Source organism: Petaurus breviceps, unplaced genomic scaffold, assembly GCF_028583685.1.
Source record: "Petaurus breviceps papuanus isolate PSGF00001 unplaced genomic scaffold, PetGlider_PUasm1.0 90897, whole genome shotgun sequence".
NCBI lineage: Eukaryota > Metazoa > Chordata > Mammalia > Diprotodontia > Petauridae > Petaurus > Petaurus breviceps.
The window spans coordinates 11,845,045-11,866,711 of record NW_027187374.1 but is presented as its reverse complement, the minus strand read 5'-3'; the positions used below and the strand labels follow the sequence as shown (position 1 = coordinate 11,866,711).

At 34.9% G+C, this 21,667-nt stretch overlaps 1 protein-coding gene across 6 annotated transcripts in view; it reads left to right on the top strand.

Annotated features, from left to right (window-relative positions):
• The window catches only part of TRAPPC10 (trafficking protein particle complex subunit 10), a 111,840-nt gene that overhangs the window by 33,931 nt on the left and 56,242 nt on the right, over positions 1-21,667 (top strand). For all 6 annotated transcript variants that reach the window (XM_069075008.1, XM_069075006.1, XM_069075009.1 and 3 more), the window contains 5 exons: positions 2,059-2,194; positions 6,754-6,950; positions 11,943-12,138; positions 18,641-18,752; positions 19,788-20,035. In XM_069075008.1, coding sequence (XP_068931109.1) covers positions 2,059-2,194; positions 6,754-6,950; positions 11,943-12,138; positions 18,641-18,752; positions 19,788-20,035 — 889 coding nt within the window. The remainder of the gene's footprint in view (positions 1-2,058; positions 2,195-6,753; positions 6,951-11,942; positions 12,139-18,640; positions 18,753-19,787; positions 20,036-21,667) is intronic.

The window sequence follows — 21,667 nt, the reverse complement described above, 5'->3', positions numbered from 1 at the left end:
GCTGCTGACTGACTCTAAAATGCTTTTTTAAATACAAACAATTTTTTGGCTTTTAAACTTCAAAATGCACTTTTGAGGAGTGTCATAAAATGGCAACTTATTCTTTGATATGTTAGTGAAGTTGGTTTCTTTTTATTGTATATCCATGTAATAAAATGATAATTGGACTAGTCAGAAGACTTGGGTCTTAAGCCTGGATCCCGCTCTTATTTAATTAATAGTTGGATGATATAGAAAACTAACTTAACCTTTCTGAGCATTTATTTCTCCATTTGTAAAATCATCTTGATAATAATACTACTTACTTCACAGCCTTATGGTGAGTAAAGCCTTGGGCATTCCCTCAATCTGTACAGTTGACAACTCTATACATGCTTTCTAATCCTGTATGTTCCTTGTCCATTCATTGACACATATATTGATCATCCTCATAAAGATTTCAGTAAAATGAGAAGAGTATACAAATCAGTAACTATCATTGTTCATGGGATCATAGATTTAGAACTGGAAGCAACATTAATATCACCTAATGTGAACTCTTTTTTTGAGCCTCAGAGAAATTATGACTTGTCCCAGGTCACACAGGTATAAGTTGCAGAGGTAGGATTTGAACCAAAGTCCTCTAATTCTAAATCCACTTTTCTTTCCACTGTAACACACTTTTCTCTTTTTTGTAAGTAATAATTGTAGCCCTGATTTTTTTCAATTTTAAAAAATCTTCCCCTCCTTGCTATGTTTTATAAAGTAATCTTTTGGTACTTTTAAGATTGTTTTAGCTAGGGGTGGCAAGATGGCACAGTGAATAGAGCACTGGCCCTGGAGTCAGGAAGACCTGAGTTCAAATATGACCTCAGACACTTAACACAAAAACTAGCCTTGTGATCTTGGGCAAGTCACTTAACCCCAATTGCCCTACTTTCCCCCCAAAAAAGGCAAAGGCAAAAAATATATATATAGTATTAGCTCAAAAACTTTTTTCTTTTCTTTTTTTTTTTTTTTTTTTTTTGCTTTTCAGAGGGGAAAGGTAGGGCAGTTGGGGTTAAGTGACTTGCCCAGGGTCACACAGTTAGTTTTGTATTAAGTGTCAGAGGCCAGATTTGAACTCAGGTCCTCCTGACTCCAGGGCCAGTGCTCTATTCACTGCGCCACCTAGCCACCCCAAAAACATATCTTCAGTTTGAACTTGGTCTGATCCAGTTATCCTTCTGCTCCTCCTCTTGAGTGTGATTTCTAATTGCTCATCTAGCCCATTGGGATGGAAGTGTTAGGGTCCAAGTCTGATCATTCCCCTATCATTTATGGTAACAATAGATCATTAGAGCAACATTGACAGATTTTTCATATGTTATTTTCCTGCCAGTTTCATTTATGGATGCTCTTGGGATGATGTGACCCAATTGGGTCTCATTCCAACCTTTCTGTAAACTTCTCTTCACATTCCCTGTTTTGTGAGGGGATATTCTCTGTAGTATGCAGACCTATAGTTAACTTTACATTCTAAACAAGTGTTGCCTTTGGCTTGATCAAGTGTCTCTGGCTCAGTCTGTCTAGGCCCTTTGGACCTCCTCAGAGAGAGATTGCTTTCTGTCAGTTAAATTTTTTGTGAGAAATGTTGATAATAAATATCTTTGCCTCTTTCCCTTTTCTCATTTTTCAGCAGTATTGGCTCATTGGAATAGGTCAGTCTGAAACTGTTGTAGTTGGTCACATCTTTTTCCTTTTCTCTATCTAGTTTGTTGACTTCAGTAGCCAGTTATGTCTTGTCTCTTCATACAGTCAGTTTAAGTTTTTAAGGTGATAAATATTTACCATGTGCACTAGCTTCTAATTCTCTTTTAGACAAATGAGTATGTTTATGTGTTTAAAATAATAAACATAGTAATATTTTATTTCAGTGAAGTGTTTGATTTGAGCATACTATTAGTTTTGGATTATAAAGTGTAAAATTTTAGAATTGCTTCAGCTTTTAAAAACACATAATTATTCTTTTCTTCTCTATATTCTCTTTAGTCTTAATTTGTATAGTAATTTATTTTCATTTTTACAACTTGTTTATAGGTCCTATGGCCGTGCTCCAAAGATGATTCACTTAGAATCTAATTTTGTTCAATTCAAAGAGGAGTTGCTGCCAAAAGAAGGAAACAAAGCACTTCTTACTTTCCCCTTCCTTCATATTTATTGGACAGAATGTTGTGTAAGTATTCATCATTAAGGAGCCTGTTACTCTGCTCTGGTTTGATTATTAGAATATTTAGAATTTCTTCCGCATTTGTGTCCAAATTTTCTTTTCATTGTCGTTGCTTCCCTCTTTCTTTTATTAAAATTAATTTTATTGATATATTTTGCTTTAATATTACCCTTTCCCACTGCATCCTTTCCTCCTCCCCTTGCAGTACTGTATAATTAAGAATATATTTCTATTCATTCTTCAACTATTCATGACTTGTTTCACAGAAAACATTAAATTGCACAGATTTTGCTACTTGAGTGAGAAGAAAATTATGTACAGTAACAGCCTTTTGAGCCTTTACCTAATAAAACCACTATTCCCATCCCTCTACATACAGTATATTCATGACTTTAAATGATTTGTTAAATTGCTACTAGCTGATATTATTGTTTGATTACTTGATCAAAGCACTACAGAAAACTCATTTTCTCCTGTGCTTGGCTCTGATAATACAGAAAAGGTTTCAAAGTCACAGTCTCTGTGGTATGTTGTACAATTTGTCAATGTATTTTCCTAAAGATTGCTTCTTTGAAAAATAAGACACATTTTGCACCTTATTAAGGCAACAAGGACTGAAAAGAAATGAAGCCAGGGCAGGTGTTCTGAATGGCCAGTTATGGTCTTCTTTATTCTCATTGTTTTTATCAACTCGGGGAAGGTTTTTGATGCAATTCTGCACTATAAAAATGAGAGTGAACTTCATAGAAAGACTGAATAAATTACAAAATATGTACACTTGATATATTTGGATATTTACTTAATCTTGTAAATTTGGGGGGATTTTGATTATTCCTATGCCTTTTCATATTTTGAAGCATTAATTTTGTCTGATATTTTAATTGTTAAAATCTTTTAAATCAAAGGCTTTCAAATTGCTCTGAACTTGTTCATTTCTTTTGTCAATAAAAAAAGGCAATTTTGTTCTCAAAAACCTGAACCCTATGGAAAAATATCTCTAATTGCTATATATGCAGTATGTATTCCCACTGTGCTTTTATTTCTTTAAAAAACAAACTGGTATTTCCAATGGGCGAGCTAGTTTTAGGTTTCCTTAGTATGACAATTTTTAGTAAAGCAAGAAGCAACTTAAAGTTAATTGCTTAAAATTGTGATAACTGATTCTTGAGCACAAAATGTGAGGTTTAGTTCATTCTTAGATCAATTATTTATGCTTTCAACATTACTATGAGATGGAATAATGACATTATTATAGTTAACAGATAGTGAAGATGTTAACTGGTGAGCAACATTTACTCAGACCTATTACAGTTTACAAAAAGTTTCTTTTGTACCTAAGTTTTAAATTAACTTTTATCTTTTTTGTTTACATGTGTTTGGAAAGGCATCATAGTGTAGGGATGATTCCTGGGAGTCAGGAAGACCTGGGTACAAGTCTCATCTCTCACATAAACCCTGTGCAAGTCACTTCTAAGTGTTGCTTCAAGGACACTTAGAAACAAGGTCTGATCTGCATTGGTAGAGGGAGTTTCCTTACTGGGAATACTCTCTGTCAATGACATAACAACTCTAAACCATTTCCCTTCCCAGAAAGGTCGGGGAATTGAAGCCATTTATAAACAAAGCAATAAAATCAAAACATGACCATTCATGCTCTCAATTGTAGTGATGTAGGAAAGTAGGGAAGAAAGGAGAGAGAAAGGATTATGTTATGGTAGTATAGGATGAATGAAGAAGGCTTGGGGACCCTTAGATGTGAGGGTAAAAGTTTCAGAATTTTAGCAAATATTTGGGTCTAATCTTTGAATCATTTCTTCCCTACTTTGTTATTACTGTCTCTTACGGATTTCTAGCTTTAAAAACAGCTTTTAAGTAACAACTTTAAAGAACACTGAATAGGGACAGGAATTACTAATCTCACTCTTGGTTTTCTTCCCTTGTTGGGCTGAGATCAGGTGACAGACTGGCTCACCTTCACAACATGTAAGATATATCAGGATTAATCTGTTCAAAGAACTACCCTGGGATTATAGCAGAGTTAGGAGAACTGCCAAGAAATAGTTTTGTGGCCACAAATAGAAGCTTTCTTTTTGTCACTGGTTGTCAGACACGTCAATACGTTTCAAAAAATTCACCTGGTTTTGAGGAAAAGGTAGTAATTTGCCTTTAATGGAAATATTTGCAGTCTGTTTTTTATTGAAAATTTTGCCTAGTCTGTTGAGGAGTCAAGAAACCTGAATTCAATTTCCACCTCTGACATAAACTTGATTTTTTACTTCTGAGCTGGTAGAGTATCTCTGGGTAACACTATAATCTCAGAACTTTCTTGATTGTGTACCCTATTGTAGCAGCAAGCACCCCAAGCGTCCTCAGGGTTTGCTACCAACACAGGTTCTTGGATCTGCTTTGATAAAGGAAAGCAACTCAAAATGGGTTAACAAGCTTACTTTAATCAGTCAGACATCGTTTACCTTGTTCAGGGGAAAAGGTCAGCACCCCGAACTTCAAAGTATATAGGCACAATTATCAAGACAGAAACAGATCAAGTAGACAGCTTTCCAAACTGTCCAACCATTACATCCATACCCAGTCAAGATCTGGGTTTCAACATCTGGGTTTTTCAAAGCCGGGGCGGGGGGGGGGCTCCAGACAACGGCTTCCCAGAATCCAGATCAAATCACAGAACACTTCTCAAAGTGAGCCCCCAAAACAAAGCTACACATCAGGGCTTATATAGCCTTCTCCTGGCTCAGAGAATGTAACAACCTTTTGGACCCACTGGCCAATCAAAAAGTATCTACTGAAAAACAAGCCTCCCACCCCAGGCTCCAGGTGCACTTTAGCCTAGGGGCAGGGAAGATCTTTAAAATTTACATTCCCATTACACCTATCAGTAAAACTTTTTTTATCACATGCCTCTAGTATGTGTATTTATACATTTTATACATGTACTGCTATATCATTATATTATGTTTATTGTAAATACATAAAATTTAAAATAAAGAGATGAAATAAAAATATTTTTAAAATAATTTTGTTGGTACAAAAAACACTTTTTGCTATTTCTAAATAAAATTACTTTTTTTTGTAAAAACAGTTTGATTTCATATGCTTCATTAGTTTTGCAGATTTTAGGCTAGTACTTTGTGATAGAGTATTTAAAAGTTTTGGTTCTTAGGTTTTTTGATACTTGGTTTGTATTTTTTTCCCTGTAAAACTTCAAATTTTTGACTTCCAAGTATTTAGAATCCTCTAAAGTTTTGAAATTGTTTGAATTGTTTGACCTTGTTTGAAATTAACAAATCTTAAGTGTCTAGAAAGATGTTTGTGATGAGTGTAATGGGACAATCTGATAGCATTTTATGTTTTTGCTGGAGTGGTTCACAAACAGTGTGTATTTGCTTCTAAGCTTTTTGATGGGCTTTAGGGAAATCTTCAGAATAAGGTTATAAATCTGAGTCAGTTCTGTCTTGCCTACTTGAGCTGCAACCCCACTGGTTGTAGCACCTGTGCTATATCTGGCCTTTTGCTTGTTGCTGTTGTTTGTTTCTGCAGCTTCTGTTCATCTTGCTTGGATCACTCTATGACCATGGATGGGCCACTGCCTCAGGATTGCTCATGGTGTGCTAGCTTGCCCTGAGGATGAGGTTTTAGAATGATGCCTGGTACCAGGGAAGCAGGATCTGTTCAGTACTCTGAGTCCAGGGGGGTGAAGTATAACTAGATATAGGGAAGTGTATATCCAGTCTTACCTCCTCCTACCCCACAAAGCCCCAGAAAGGTACTCTCTTTCTGGAGAAGCAGGGTCTGTACTGTTTAATAGTGGGGATGAGAGAGGAAGGCTCAAGGACCCCCTGGGGAGTGACTGTTGTCCTGATCCAAGAGGGAGCATCCAAGGTTGACTATCCAAAATAGTTTGTGCCTGGCACTAGGAAGGAACTGAGGCTGGATAGTAATAAATGCTGGCTGTTGACTTCCATTGTAGCTCATACTGGCACAGACAGAAGGGAGGTTGGGGCAGAGTGGAGAATAACTGCCTGCCCACCTGCCTTCTTAGGAATAAGCATGTGGTGTACAGTAGGGGCAATCAGGAGAAAAGAGAGCAACAGACATAGGTGCTGATGGTTGGAAAAATGCTTAGTTGACTGGGTGGCTCTCCTCTGTTAGAATATTTTTTTAGCATACCCCCAAAGGATTGTCTTGTATGTGCCCCATTTTAGAGACTACAGCTTTTAGGAGACTATAAGTGGCATAATAGCTGCTGATTTGCATTGTTATAAGGAGTTTCTTCACTACGAGAGTTCTTTATAGTGATGAAATGACAAATCTGGACAATGTGTAGGTCTTTAAAAAATGGTTTTCTCTATTGCCATTGGATAATACATATTCTGGCTTATGGCCTATGATGAAAATGTGTACTGTTAAGGATAACTTCAGATTTTTTAAAATAAAAAGAAATATCATTACGATAGTTCAATAATGCCTATTTTAAGTTTATTTATTCCCAGTAACTAAAGTGATCATTTAAAGTTACCTTGACAGTGACTTATGATTAATTTTTTTAGGACACTGAAGTATATAAAGCTACGTTAAAAGATGACATCACCAAGTGGCAGAATGTTATGAAAGCTCACAGCTCTGTGGATTGGTTAATAGTGGTAGTTGAAAGTGATGCCAAGAAAAAAAACAAAACCAATATCCTTCCACGCACATCTATTGTAGACAAAATAAGAAATGATTTTTGTAATAAACAGAGTGACAGGTAAGAATGTAATTTTAACTACTTTCACTATCATCCAAGCAATTTTAGGCAACCAGTTGTTTTTATTTGTTTGTTTGTTTTACTAAATTTGATGCCTCTTTTGTAATGGAGTATTAACACTTTGAAGGCCCATCTCACATGGAATGTTCTTTCTTTAACTTGGCTGGACTTCAGTTTCCTCACCTATAAAATAAAGCAACTGGCCTAAATGACTCCTAAGGTCCCTTCTGACTCTAAATCTATGATCTTCTCTTCTTCTTTAAAGTCCCAGCTAAAATCCCTGAAATAGTTATTCACAGTCTTTCGCCTGAGTCCTGTAGATTATAAGCTCTTCATAAACAGATTACATTTTTATTCCTTCTTTTTTTTTTTAAACAAAATTCTTCACAGTTTTGCACAAATAGTTGGTGCTTAGTAAATACTTGATTTTTATTAGAAACAAAATTAAACTTGTAACTGGTTAACCCCTTTATTAAAACAGTAGTGGTTTAAAGGTGAATTTGAAGCTGTGTAAGAATTCTTTTAAAATTTCCCATTCATATTCTAAATCTCTGAAGGGATAGGGAGAAGAAAAGAGAGAAGTAAGGGAGGGGAGGGAGAGGTGGAGGGGATGGGATGGGATTTGAATAAATGCACATTTAGTGATTGTAAGTACAAGAGCCATGGAGTGATAGGTTGATGTTGACAAGAAGGGCTGTCTTTTTTCTCTTCTTCCTTGTTCTTTATGTGGCCACACATGGAAAAATGTGGTACTGGGGCAGTACAGGTAGAAGTTGGGGGGAAGGCATGGAAAATCAAGTGTGGGGGATTAAGTATACTTTTAATTGCTTAATTTCAGAGTAAAAAGTGCTGAATGGGAAATGAAGCATAAATAGGGAGGGAAAGAGACTGAATAAAGGTGAATGAAGATAAAAGAGAGGTTTAAGAGGTATGAGACAATAGGACAAATGGAAGGACTATTAATTTTTTATAAAAGGGAGGATATTTCAAAGCTCAAAATCAGAGATGACACAGTTAAAAGCTAACAGTGAAATATAAAGTCATAACTGTCCCTGAGGATGTCTAAAGTAGAATATAACTAACTATACATCATGGAAGCTGGGGTGGTTAATGAACTGAGAGGCCTATCAAGGAGGAAAGCAGTTTGTTAGTATTAAGAGAAGAGTATAAGCTAGTTAGGCACTGAACTCCTGGAGAAAGGAAGAAGCCCAATGAGGTGATGATAGGATGAACTAGGGATTTAGATTTTGTACATAAGGAATCATTTGAAGGTTTTGAAAATAATTTCTATTCACACAGCCATCAACCACCCTTGTTCAGGCCCTTATCACATCGTGCCTAAAGTGTATTGCATATCCTCCTAATTGGTCTCCCTGCCTTAAGTCTTAACCATTTTCCATTTAGCCTCTATATATATATATATATATATATCTCACAAAGTGATTTTCCTAAACCATAGTACCATATCCCTTTATTACTCAGTAAACTTTAATGGCCCCTCTGTTATTCTGTTGGGCATTTGAAGCACTTTGCCACAGCCCCTTCTACCTCTCCAATCTACGTACACATTATTCACCTCCACGAACTCTATGGTCCAGTTATATAGGCTTTGTTCCTGTTATTTATGCATAACATTTCATATACTATCTCAGTGCCTTTGCATTGGCTTTTCCCTGGGCTTTGAATGCAGTTCCTCTCTACTTTCACCTACTACATTCCTTGGGATTCTCCTCATATTTATTATTCAAGATTCATTTAAAATCTATATGAAGTCTAACTGTCTACATGAAGGCTTTCCTGATCCCCACACAATTGTTAATGATTTCCTACCCCAAATTACCTTATGTTTATTTTTTATATTCAAATAACATCTCTGTGATATGTGTGTATAGTATATACGTACATACATACATACATACTTACACCATTTCCTCTAATAGAAATTTATAAGCCTTTAGAGCAAGGACAATTTTAATTTTAATATTTGTATCTCCAACACATGGACTTGCTCTTATATGTGTCTTGATTGATGACCACAGCTGTATTAAGACTAATTTAGTGTTTTTCGGGGTAATTGGAAGAATTAAAATACAAGGAGACCACTTAAGACACTGCTATCAAAACTTTTGTGGGGATGGTCTGCAAAACTCCTCTAAGTGTCACCTAAATCAGATTAAAAATGTAATTGGGAAAGTTACAAAGGTGAATAGAATTTTAGAAAAATTAAATATAATAGATCTCTGGAGAAAATTGAATGTGAATAGAAAAAACTACCTTTTCCTCAGTTATACATGGCACCTTCACAAAAATTAACTGTATCAGGGCATAAAAACCTCACAAACAAATGCAGAAAAGCAGAAATATTAAATGCCTCTTTTTGGACCATGATACAATAAAAATTTCATTTAATAAAGGGCCTTAGAAGCATAGATTAAAAAAGTATTGGAAACTAATCCTGAAGAGTGAGGGAGTCAAAGAACAAATCATAGAAACATTCAGCAATTTTATTAAAGATAATGACAACAGTGAGACAACATACCAAAATTTGAGGGGTACGGCCAAAGTAGTACTTAGGGGAAAATTTTATATCTCTAAATGCTTACATCAATAAAAAAAAGAAAGAATAGGTTAATTAATTGGGCATGCAATTAAAAAAAAAACTTTAAAAATAACAAATTAAATTCCACAGTTAGATACTAAAATAGAAATCCTGAAAATCAAAGGACAGATTAATAAAATGGGAAGTAAATAAACCATTGTGTTTATAAAGCTTGAAACTGGTTTTATGGGAGTGGGATGAAATATATAAATCACTGCTTAATTTGAGTATAAAAAAGATAAAAAATAATGAATATCAAAAATGAAAAAGGTGATTGTACCATGAGTGAAAAGGAAATGAAAGCAATTATCAGGAGGTATTTTGCCCAATTACATGCCAATAAATCTGACAATCTAAGCAAAATGGATAAATAGTTGCAAAAATATAAATTGTCTGGATTCATAGAAGAGGAAGTAGAATGTTTCAATAATCCTATCTTAGAAAAAGAAATTGAAGAAGCCATAAATGAGCTTACTAAAAAAAGATCACTAGGACCCGATGGATTTAGAAGTGAATTCTGCCAAACATTTAAAGAACAATTAATTCCATTACTGTATATAACTATTTGGGAAAATAGAGGGGTCCTGCTAATTTCCCTAATGAATATTGATGCAAAAATTATTTTTTAAAAATACTAGCAAGGAGATTACAGCAATATATTATAAGGATCCCACACTATGACCAAGTGGGATTTATACCAAGAATTCAGGACTAATTAATATTAGGAAAACTATCAGCATAATTGACCTTATCTATAACAAAAACAACAAAAATCATATTATCTCAATAGATACAGAAAAACCTTTTGACAAAATACAAAACTCATTCCTGTTAAAAAGACTAGAAAAGATAAGAATCAATGGAGCTTTCCTTAAAATGATAAGTAGTTTCTATCTAAAACCACCAGCAAGCATTGTCTGTAATGGGAATAAGTCAGAAGGCTGAAGCAGAGATGCCCATTATCACTATTGTTACTCAGTATTGTCAACACAACAATAGCAATAAGACAGGGGGAAAGAGAACAGGAAATGTGGAAACAAAATAACACTTTTTGCATATGTTATAATGGTTTACTTTTGAGAATCCTTGAGACAATCAACTAAAAAATTAATCAAAATAATTAACATTAGCAGAATTGCAGGATATAAAATAAACCCACATAAATCATCTACCAAGATAAACTCAGGAACCATATGAACATGATTAATAAACACTTTTTCACACAAATAAAGACATTTAAACAATTGGAGAAATATTAATTGTTCATAGGTAGGCCAAACCAGTATAATAAAAATGAGTGTTCTTAAATTAATTTGCACATTTAATGCCATACCAGTGAAACTACCAAAGAATTACTTTATAGAGCAAGAGAAAAAAATTCATCTGGAAAAATTAAAAGGGAATCAGTGAAAAAAAATGTAATGGAAAGGAATCTAGCAGTATCAGATTTTAAGAAACCTTATATGTACAAAATTTATAGCAGCTCTTTTTTTGAAACAAAGAATTGGAAATTGCAGGGATGCCCATCAATTGGGGAATAACTAAGCAAGTTGTGTTATGTGATTGTAATGAATGAAATACTATTGTGCTATAAGAAATGAAGAGCAGGTGATTTCAGAAAAGCCTGGAAAGACTTACACAAATTGATGCAAAGTGAAGTGAGCAGAGCCAATGGAACATTGTACACAGTAATAACAATATTGTATTGATGATCAGCTGTGAAAGACTAAACTACTCTGATCAATAAGATGAAATTTTTTTGATGACTTTAAAAAATAAATAATATATTTTTAAAATAAGAAAAAAATCAGAGAAATGTTTAACAAAATAAATAAAAATACAATATAATGTTAATTTGTGGTTTTCCAATTTAGTATCACTCCACCCCTTCCATAGAGCTATCTTTCTTTTGGGGTTTGTCACCACTGACTTAGAAATAATTGCAAAGGAAGAATTTTATCCATGTCATGTAGATATAGGCTAGGCCTTATCACCTTAGTTATATGTGGCATAGACAGATTTTGGACTTCATCCTTTTGATGTATTGAGGAGTCATTTAAAAGTTTCGATGTTATTGCTTATGAACTTCAAGGAATTAACTTTTATATTAATTTTTTCATTAAAATTAAATTTTATTTAAAAGGAAATAACTTTTTTCAATTGTAACTTAGGCATTAAAATATCAAAATTTGTTTGTTGCCCCTTTATATGTATTAATGGAGGGAAAGGTTATTGTTGGAAGCCCTGAGCCAAATTAATTACCTCTCCCTATGTTGTTAAGTTTTTTCCTGCAACATTCAAAAATTGTAAATTGTCTAGAAAATGTGGTAAATTCTGCTAAATTTAAGGGGGAACAATTCTTTATCTAAAATTATCTCTTCATATTTTTGCAGGTGTGTGGTTCTCTGTGACCCATTGAAGGATTCTTCCCGTGCTCAGGAATCCTGGAATGCCTTCCTGACCAAACTTAGGACTTTGCTTCTTATGTCTTTTACCAAAAACTTAGGCAAGTTTGAAGATGATATGAGAACCTTGAGGGAGAAGAGGACTGAACCAGGATGGAGCTTTTGTGAATATTTCATGGTTCAGGTATTTGAACAAACACCAAATCAATCAACATTTTTTGTTGTTTGCTTCCCTGGGAATTATTACTTTTGCTAGTATTATTATTTTTTTTTAAACTAGAGATTAGTAGTAAGAGTAACAAGAATAAGTGAATAGAGCACCGACCCTGGAGTCAGGAGGGCCTGAGTTCAAATGCAGCCTCAGACACTTAACACAAAAACTAGCCATGTGGCCTTGGGCAAGTAACTTAACCCCAATTGCGCTCCAAAAAAGCAAAAAAAGTTAAAGAATAGTAAACCTTGGGGCAGCTAAGTGGCAATGAATAGAGCACCGGCCCTATAGTTAGGAGAACCTGAGTTCAAATGCAGCCTCAGACCCTTAACATTTACTGGCCATGTTGGGCGAGTCACTTAACCCCAATTGCCCAGCCTTCCCCCCTCCAAAAAAAAAGGCAAAAGAATTGTAAGCCTCCTTATTTCTTGGCTTTGTACAAAGTAAAATCAGAGATAATTTCTTACTAGTTTTCCTGTTTGCATCTCTACTGCTTGCATCCTAACTTAACTTTGAAATAATTATGAATTCAGAGTTACCTTGGGATTTTGTTGCATATTATTTGGTTCTCAGGAGTCTTTTGGTTATTAATACATTGGAAATCCAGGTCATCTGTTTTCAAATTTTATGCATGCTCTTTCCAAAATAACACATTGCTACCCATTATTAAGACATTCTATTTCTTTTAAAATATGTCATATCAACCATGATACCACTAAAATGTAGGCAGTAGATTAAGAAATTATAAAGTTTCTTATCAGAGTCAGCCTGAAATAAATTAAAATCAACTTTCCATTTCTAATAATTAATCATATGTTGCTACCTTGTGACTAACATGCAAGTACTTTATAAATGCTTGCTGCTGTTAATATCCTTGTTAGGATTGTTTTTATCATTAGTACTCATTGAATTTAGTGTTAACACAGTTGCTTTGGGGTTAAATCACATGGATCATGGCAAGGAGTGGCATGCAGTTCATTTTATTTTGTTAATTTCAGTTGTCCTTTTTCTCCAAAAAAGATGTGTTAAGTATATATACTGATTTAATCATAAAGGGGATAGGGAACTGATATGTGCTAGATTGTAGTTTGGAAGGCATTCATAGGGTCCTCCAATTTAGATCTGGAAGAGACTTAGTATTATTTTAAAAGAATGACAAGCTCTTTGCTGTGAACAGAAAGATTGTAAAGAGAAAGATTATGTTCTCACCACCATGACTTGATTGAAAAAACAAATTTTAGTTGAAATTGTTTTGCATGTACTTGGCACCACTTACTTTTGAGTTATAAGGTTGATTACTAGAAATGATTAATTTTAGACTGATTCTAAATTCCACGCATAAGATTTCTGATAGTAAACTTAAATTTCTTAATCCTCTGCCTACATTTTAGTGGCACCAGGGTTGATATGACATATTTTTTAAAAATTAGGACTTAATAGTGGGAAGCAGTGTGATACTTTGGAAAGACCATGTACAAGATTTGAAACCAGATGACCTGGATTTGAATTCCAGCTCTGCTGTTTACTTACTTTCTTTGTGACCTCTCACAGGCACAAAGATAAGTCATATAAACTCTTTGAGTTTACCTCAATATCTGTCTTTTATAAAATGAAAGAGTTGGATTAAGTAACCTCTGATATGGTTGCCCCTAACAACTCTTACGTCTTTTATCCTTTGACTGTTTTGCCTTTTGCCCAGTCTATTGAAGCTCTCTTAGATTGAATTTCTTCTTCCTCTTTTAAACTTAATTAAGTTTGCTAGTAGAACTCACTTTTTTAGATTAATTGATGCCTTTTGTTTTCATATCACCCTTCATTTATGACTATGCCTTTCCCCCATTCATCTGTTAATATCCAGGATAAAAAATTTTTAAAACAATCCAAGCAAAACCAATTGAGAAATCAACATTGAATTTAGTTATTTAAAGATATTCAATATTGATCTCATGGTAATTATGCCCTATTGGACGTAAATTACAAGTTCTAAAAAATTAAAAGTAATAATTACATACTCCTCATGTTTAAATAACATCAGTAAGATACATTTTATTGTGTCTTTTCTGTGGCCATGTTTGATAATTACAATATCAGTTATATTTTATTCTTTCTGTTTATGTGGTAGTTCTTATGTATGTTGTTTTCTAGTTTTACTTCATTTTTGTATTATTTTTTATACCTTCCTCTGTTTATCATAATTCTTTATATTTATCATTTCTCATGTCACATTAATGTTTTTGGACCCATCTATCACCATTTAGCCTTCCTCAATTGATGGACACTTACTTTATTTACTTTTCTTTACTACCACAAAAAGTGCCTCTGTGAACACTTGTCACATGTGAGATTTGTCTTTGGTTTTCTTGGAGGACATCCCTAGCAGTGGAATATCTGAGTCATTTTCGTCATTTGTAAGCATTAATCAAAAATTACTTTCCAGAGAAGTTGGATCACTTCACATCACTACCAACAGTATTTCAATAATCTTTTTCTGACATATACTGTTTCCATCTTTTCATATTTAATTTGATTTGAGATAAATGTAGAATTATTTATATTTGCATTTCTCATTTAGTTATTTGGAACAGTCTTTTGTTTGGTTGTTTTTAGGTTGTCATTCTTCTAATAACTTTTATATCCTTTGAAGACTCATCTTTGGGGGAATGGCTCTTTGTCTTAAATATTAATGTTAAATATCTATATATCTCATATCAAATCTTTATCAGAGATAGTTATATAAAGCATTTTTTTTTACCCATTTGGCAGTTTCCATTATCCTATCTGCATCTTTTTTTTTAAATCTCTTGACCTAAACCTTTTTTTGATTGAGAATTCATGTCAGGGTTATTAAAGATACTAATAAATATTTTCTTATGATGTGACTGTATATTTGAAAAATATCTGTGGCTTCCCCTCATGATTACCTCATCTTCTAAATGTATATATCTCGTGTGTTGGGTGGGGGGGGTGTGTGAGTGAACAGCTAGGTGGAGCAGTAGATAGACTGCCAAGCCTAGAGTCAGGAAGACTCCCCTGCCTGTGTTCAAATTTGGCCTCAGAATTCTACTAGCTGTGTAACCCTGGGCAAGTCACTTAACTTTTTGCCTCAATTTCTTCATCTGAAAAAATGAGCTAGAGAAGGAATTGGCAAACCATTCCATTATCATTGCCAAGAAAATCCTAACTGGTGTCATGAAGAGTCAGACATTACTGAAAAACAACTCATCAACAACAGAAATACATGCACTCACATGCACGCACACAGGAACTATTTTTGCTTTTTCTTTGTATTTCCACCAAATAGCATGGTGCCTAGTCCATGTTAGGAGTGCAATAAATGTGTTTTGATAGATTAATTTTAAATTTAGTATCCATTTAGAGCTTCTTGTAGTGTCTGGTATGTAAGATGCTGGTCTAAACTTATTTTTCCCCAAATTACTTCCTGGTTTCCCAGTTTGTTTTTCAAGTACAGGGACACAATACTTTGTATTCCAGAGACTATTGAAAATTATGTTAATAAGTTTACCTTCTGGAATATTGTGTTCTAAGCTTTCTACTCTTTTATTGTGGTGGCTCCTGAATCTTGTGTGATCCTGACTGTGACTCTGAATTATTAGAATTCTTTCTGGTTGCTTGCATTATTTTTTAACTGATCTGGAAACTGGATTTTGGCCAACACATTCTTGGGAGTTTTTATTTTGAGGTTTTTTTAGAAGTTGACTAGAGGATTCCTTCTATTTCTACTTTGCCTTTTGGCTCTAAGAAATCTGGGCCTCGGGGCATGTAGGTAGCCCAGTGAATAGAGCACCAGCCATGGAGTCAGGAGGACTTGAGTTCAAATTTAGCCTCAGACACTTAACACTTACTAGCCATGTGATCTTGGCCAAGTCACTTAACCCCAATTGCCCCCCCCCCAAAAAAAAAAAAAGAAATCTGGACCATTTTCTTTTTTGAATTTATTGAAATATGATATATAGACTCTTTTTGTTCATGGCTTTTAGATAGTCCAGTGATTCTTAAATTTTCTCTTTTCAGTCTGTTTTTCACGTCAGTTATTTTTGCTATGACATATCTTACATTTTCTTCTTTTTTCCCCCAATTTGTTGACATTGCCTTAATATTTATTCTTTTCTTGTGGAGTCATTGGTTTCTTTTTGATCCATCATAACTTTCAGGGAGTTTGTTTCTTGAGCAAGGTTTCGAACCTCTTTTGCCAAATTGTTGATTTTCTTTGCAGTTCTTTTTAAACTCTTTTTTAAAAAACTCTTGATTTATCTCTTCCAAGCATTCTAGTTGAATTTATGCCCAGGCAGTGTTTTCCTTTGAGTCTTTGCTTGCAGATATTTTGAAGACATTGTCTTCTTCCAAGGTCATGTCACCAAAATAGCTCTTTATGACTTGTTAGGTCTTTATGGCTTTTTTGTTTGTTTATTCTTCAAGCCTACTTCTTGACCTTGATGGGCCCTGCACATTGAATTCTTGGCTATTCCTGTTGCTGCTTTATTGGGATATAGAGTTTTGTTATTCTAGTATCTCAGGAGCACCGGGGACCTGTTTTCATTATTATCTGAGTAATGTGATCCAAAGAAAAATCTGATTGTTGCTCCCCTAATTTGAGCTCTGCAAGTTCCTGACCTGGGCTAGGTCAGCCCCTATCAACCATCTGGAAGCTATACTGGTTCAGAATGACAGAACTCCAGATTCCCTCCCTGGTTGTATCTGTTCAGACTGGGTTAGAAGTTGGAACTGAGGCCCTTCCCTGCTACAGGGCTCCAAGTCACACTGCTGCTGCTTACTTGTAAATTTGCTTCTCTCTCAGGACACCAAAGGGCCTAAGACTACTCCTTACCTTAGAACGTGGTACAGATCCCCACTGTCCCCTTGGGACTTTGACTTAGATATGGGTAGTGAGTGACAAAGCTGCCAAGACAACCTGTTCTTAGCACCCTTCATAAAGTCAAGGTGGCTTGGTATAGGTCTGGAACATGCCATGGTGTGTAGGCTCTCTGTGTGCTGCAGTTTGTGTGATGTGCTTCTGACCAGACACTGCAGTGTCTACAGGCCCCTCTGTTTCCCTAAAAGACTCACATTGACTTTTTCTTGGATTTGCCATCAGGATTTGGTCTAGTACATTTTCTAAATCTGTTTGGAGGATTTGGAGGTATTAGAGAGAGAACTCGGAACTCTGGAGGCGTGCTAGCCCAAACTGGCTTGCAAGAGCTCATTCTTAAATTTTCAGGTATTCGTGCCTTTGGAAGTTAGCAAGTGCTACAAATCAGGGCTTGATTTATTTTTTTGTTGATTACCTAGACTTAAGAACGTGATGGAGAACATGTAACAATGCACAAGTGTCACTGGTTCATGGGTTTTTTTTCCCCAAGATAGCAAGTTGTTAAACATTTACTAGCCACCCCTGGAGCTTCCTGTATTTTTTGGTATTTTTTTTTTAGTTTATTTGTCTGTGCTATTCAGTTTATTTTTTATTCTCCTTTATTCTAATCTGCTCTACTTCTATTTTTACTTTTTTTAAAAAAATTATTTTGTTGCACATCACAAAAATGCCTTCTGTTACCCTTCCTCATCACCTTTTCCAGAGAGCCATCCCCTACAACAGATTTTTTTAAAAAGAAAAACAGGAAGAGAAAAAATATTGGCAAAACTGATTAATACATTGAAATAAGTCTAAAAAATATGTGTATGCAATATTCTGTACTTGTGGATCTTTCACCTCTGAAAAGAAATCAGACTGGGTATTTTTTTATATCTTTTCTTAGGGGCCATGCTTTTATTTGTAACTTTACACCATTCATTTTTTTAATGGTTGTTCTTTCCATTTATATTGTTGTAGTCTTTTCTGTACGTTAGTTTCTTCACTCTGCACAAATTTCCATAATTCTGTATATTCATACTTCTCTTCTTTTAAACAAGTACTAGGTAGTTTGGTGATTATTATTTAGTAGTAGAGTTTGAGATCTGGTACTGCCAGATCCACTTCTTTCCTATTTCCCTTGAGATGTTTGACCTTTTTGTTCCTTGAAAACAATTCTGTTATCTTTTTTTTTTTTTAGCTCTACAAAACTCCTTGGTAGTTTGATTGGTATAGTACTTTTATACTCAAAACTTTAAAAACATTTCATAAAAATAAAAATCTTAATTGTCATTTCTCTTCTGACTTTAGATTTTGTTGCTTGACAATGGAATAGAGTAGTCAACAAACCAGAATAAATGTCTGCATGGATTTTAGCATATAAAGGGATTATTAGGAGTAATCTTATAGGATCAGTAATTTATTATATGGGGAAACATTTGTCCTTCTTAGTGTCCATAAGTCTGTGGTGATACCTGGATGATGAACATCTTTGCCATAGACAGTCAATTTTTCTTTAAATGATTGTTTTTATCCGAAGTGACTTTGTGTATAATACATAAAAATAGCTCTGAATTGTTGCATATTTTTTCTTTTTACCTTCCTAAATAGGAGGAACTTGCCTTTGTCTTTGAGATGCTACAGCAATTTGAAGATGCCTTGGTACAGTATGATGAATTGGATGCCCTATTCTCTCAATATGTTGTCAATTTCGGTGCAGGTGGTAAGTAGTGAATAACAGTTTTCTACTGTAAAAACCAAGAGTCAGAAATGCAATAATTATGCCAGTACATACAACAGATGAATTTTCATTTTCTCTTATTAGAAATCATAAAACTGAGTAAAAATCCATGTGTGTGTGTGTGTATATTTGTAAAGCAAAAGAGAGATTGTTTAGTCTTTCTATCTGCCTTCTTGAATTATGGTTCTGTGCCCTTCTAGAGGGAATGTCTGGCCTTTGTTTGATCATAGTCTGTCTTCATAATCTCAGGGATGGTGCAGGTCAGGGTCCTGCAAAATTTTAGTGCCCCAAAGCAGACTAATCTAGGCTGAAGTCTGATCCCTACCCTCTTGGTTTGAGCTTTGCATAATCCACTTTGGGTCTGGGCAACATAATGATAGGTTTGGGTCTGGTGGTAACTCTAGTAGACTTCTGCTGTCCTCAGCTTCCTTCAGCAAGCTGGAACGTTTTCTAAAGTTTTTAAGTGACAGAACTGTAGGCTTCCTCTTGGTCTGAACTTTCTGCCCTGGTTACTCAGCTGCAGACCTCAGATTAGTCTGGCAGCTGATTCCCAGGACCTGCCCAAGTATCAAAGCTGCACAACTGCTGCTTGTTTCTGTTCTGCCTGCCTGCTGTGCAGCTGCAATAGCCCCTAGGCACAGTCCAACTCCACAATCCACGCTGGGTCTACAGTATAGTTCCGGGGTCAGAACAACAAAGCCTCCCAGTTGGCAGTTGTTCCTGTTTTCTGCAGAATGTCAGGCCCTAGTTGAGTCCCCTGACTAGAAGACCCTGTATTTCAGTTTCCTGGCTAGACTATCCCCAATATTCAAGACCTCTCTCTCTCTTCTAATGCTAACCTGGTTCAGAAAAATGATAGAGTTTTTTTCTTGGATTTCATGTTCATGTCAGCTTGCTGCTCTTTGTTGGTAAGAGTAGTTATGGGGCGTAGCTGTCTTATTGCTTACCCCTACTCTGCTGTCTTTGCTGTCACAGAAAGACAAGTTAATCCATAGTTGGTTCCTTGTGTTTATTTAGATGGTGCAAACTGGCTGACTTTTTTCTGCCAATCAGTGAAGAGCTGGAATGGATTGATTCTCCGAAAGCCAATAGATATGGAAAAACGGGAGCTTATACAGAGTCAAGAAGCTACACTTTTAGATCTTCGAAGTTACCTGTTTTCTCGACAATGTACATTGCTCATCTTTTTACAGAGACCATGGGAAGTATCTCAGCGTGCACTAGAACTCCTTCACAATTGTGTGCAGGAGCTCAGGTTACTAGAAGTGAGTCTAATATTTTTTATTGGAATATTTTCTTGATGAATAATGAATGTGTCTGTACTCTGACATCCATGGTATTAAACCGCTTATATTTACTGAAGACATATTGTTCCATAGGCATAAGTTTTTGATGGGAAATGTGCTTTTTTGTTCATCTTTTGGTGTGGCCATATGTTTTCAAATGACATTTCTTCCAAGTTTGGGGTAATTTAGTTTATATACTTAAAGCTAGACTTTTTGATGGATTTCCTTCTATCAGGAGTTCTTAACATGGGTCTGTTCTGTGAATTTCTATTGTGTTTAGTTTTTTAAGTTATTTTGACAACTATATTCCAATGTAATTGGTTTTCTTTGTAATCCTATGCATTTTAGTTTATATGAAACACCATTCTGAGAAGGGGTCCATTGGCTTCATTGTACTTCCAGAGAGGTTCTTGACAGTTAAATTGTTGTATATTTGTTGCATATTTCACCTGTTGTATATTTTAATATTTTATTCTTTATTCTGTTCCATATTTAACTTTTTTTAATTTATTAAATCTCTAAACATTTTACTTATTTATTTTCTGTGACCTATTCCTCTACCCCATCTCAGCTACACACATACTTTCAAAATTGCTATTTCCTATTGTTCTTGTTCCTCTGAAACTACTACCTCTTCTGTGACATAGGTCCCTTCTTCTCTTCAAATGTGCAGCCTTCACCCTCCTGATAGTATGATTGGACCAATTGTTACTTCCAGCTTTAAGCTGGGAGAAATTCTACACTTGTTTTTAGTACCTCTGGCATTATCTTTTTAAGTTGCTTTTCCATCCCTGAATGTAATCATTACAATTTATAATCTTTTTTTCTAGATTATTTTAATTCGTTTCTTTAAATTATTTGATTAAATAAGGTGACTAGAATCAAAAAAATTAATACACATAATGACTATAAGAAAGGGAGGGAAGGTAATACAATGAAACTGAACGGTACATAATTATAAAAACCAACTTTGACCTCCCCCACATCAGAGAAGAGATAATTCCTTCCTTTTGGAGAAGTGGGTAACTATGCATGTTGAAATGTTACATATGCAGTCAGACACAGTCACTGTATTCTTTGTTTTTATGAAGTAACTTTTCTTTAACCTTCATTACAAAGCAAGGTTTACTGGGTAAAGAAACTGTATTTGGAATGAATGAAATGTAAAAACAAATGGCATCAGTAAAGCTAAAAAAAATTTACTCTGGTTCTACAGACATTATTGATTTCATTCATGATATTTGTTGTGAGTTTGTTGAAGACATCTTTAAAAATCATATTTATTGGGAGCAGCTAGGTGGCGCAGTGAATAGAGCACCGGCCCTGCAGTCAGGAGGACCTGGGTTTGGATCCGGCCTCAGACACAAAAAACTAGCTCTGTGACCTTGGGCAAGTCACTGAAGCCCAATTGCCCACCAAAAAGCAAAAAATAAAAATAAAAAATCATATGTATCTATCAACTGTAAGGAGATCTGCCCATTTCCATGAAAAAGTTCATCACTAGCAATTATCATTCAGTAGGTAGCATCTTTGACAAAAATATCACAGAGGTAGAGCCCCTTTTTTCTTATGGTGATTCTTTTCTTCATGAGCATTGTACGGAGGGCTTGA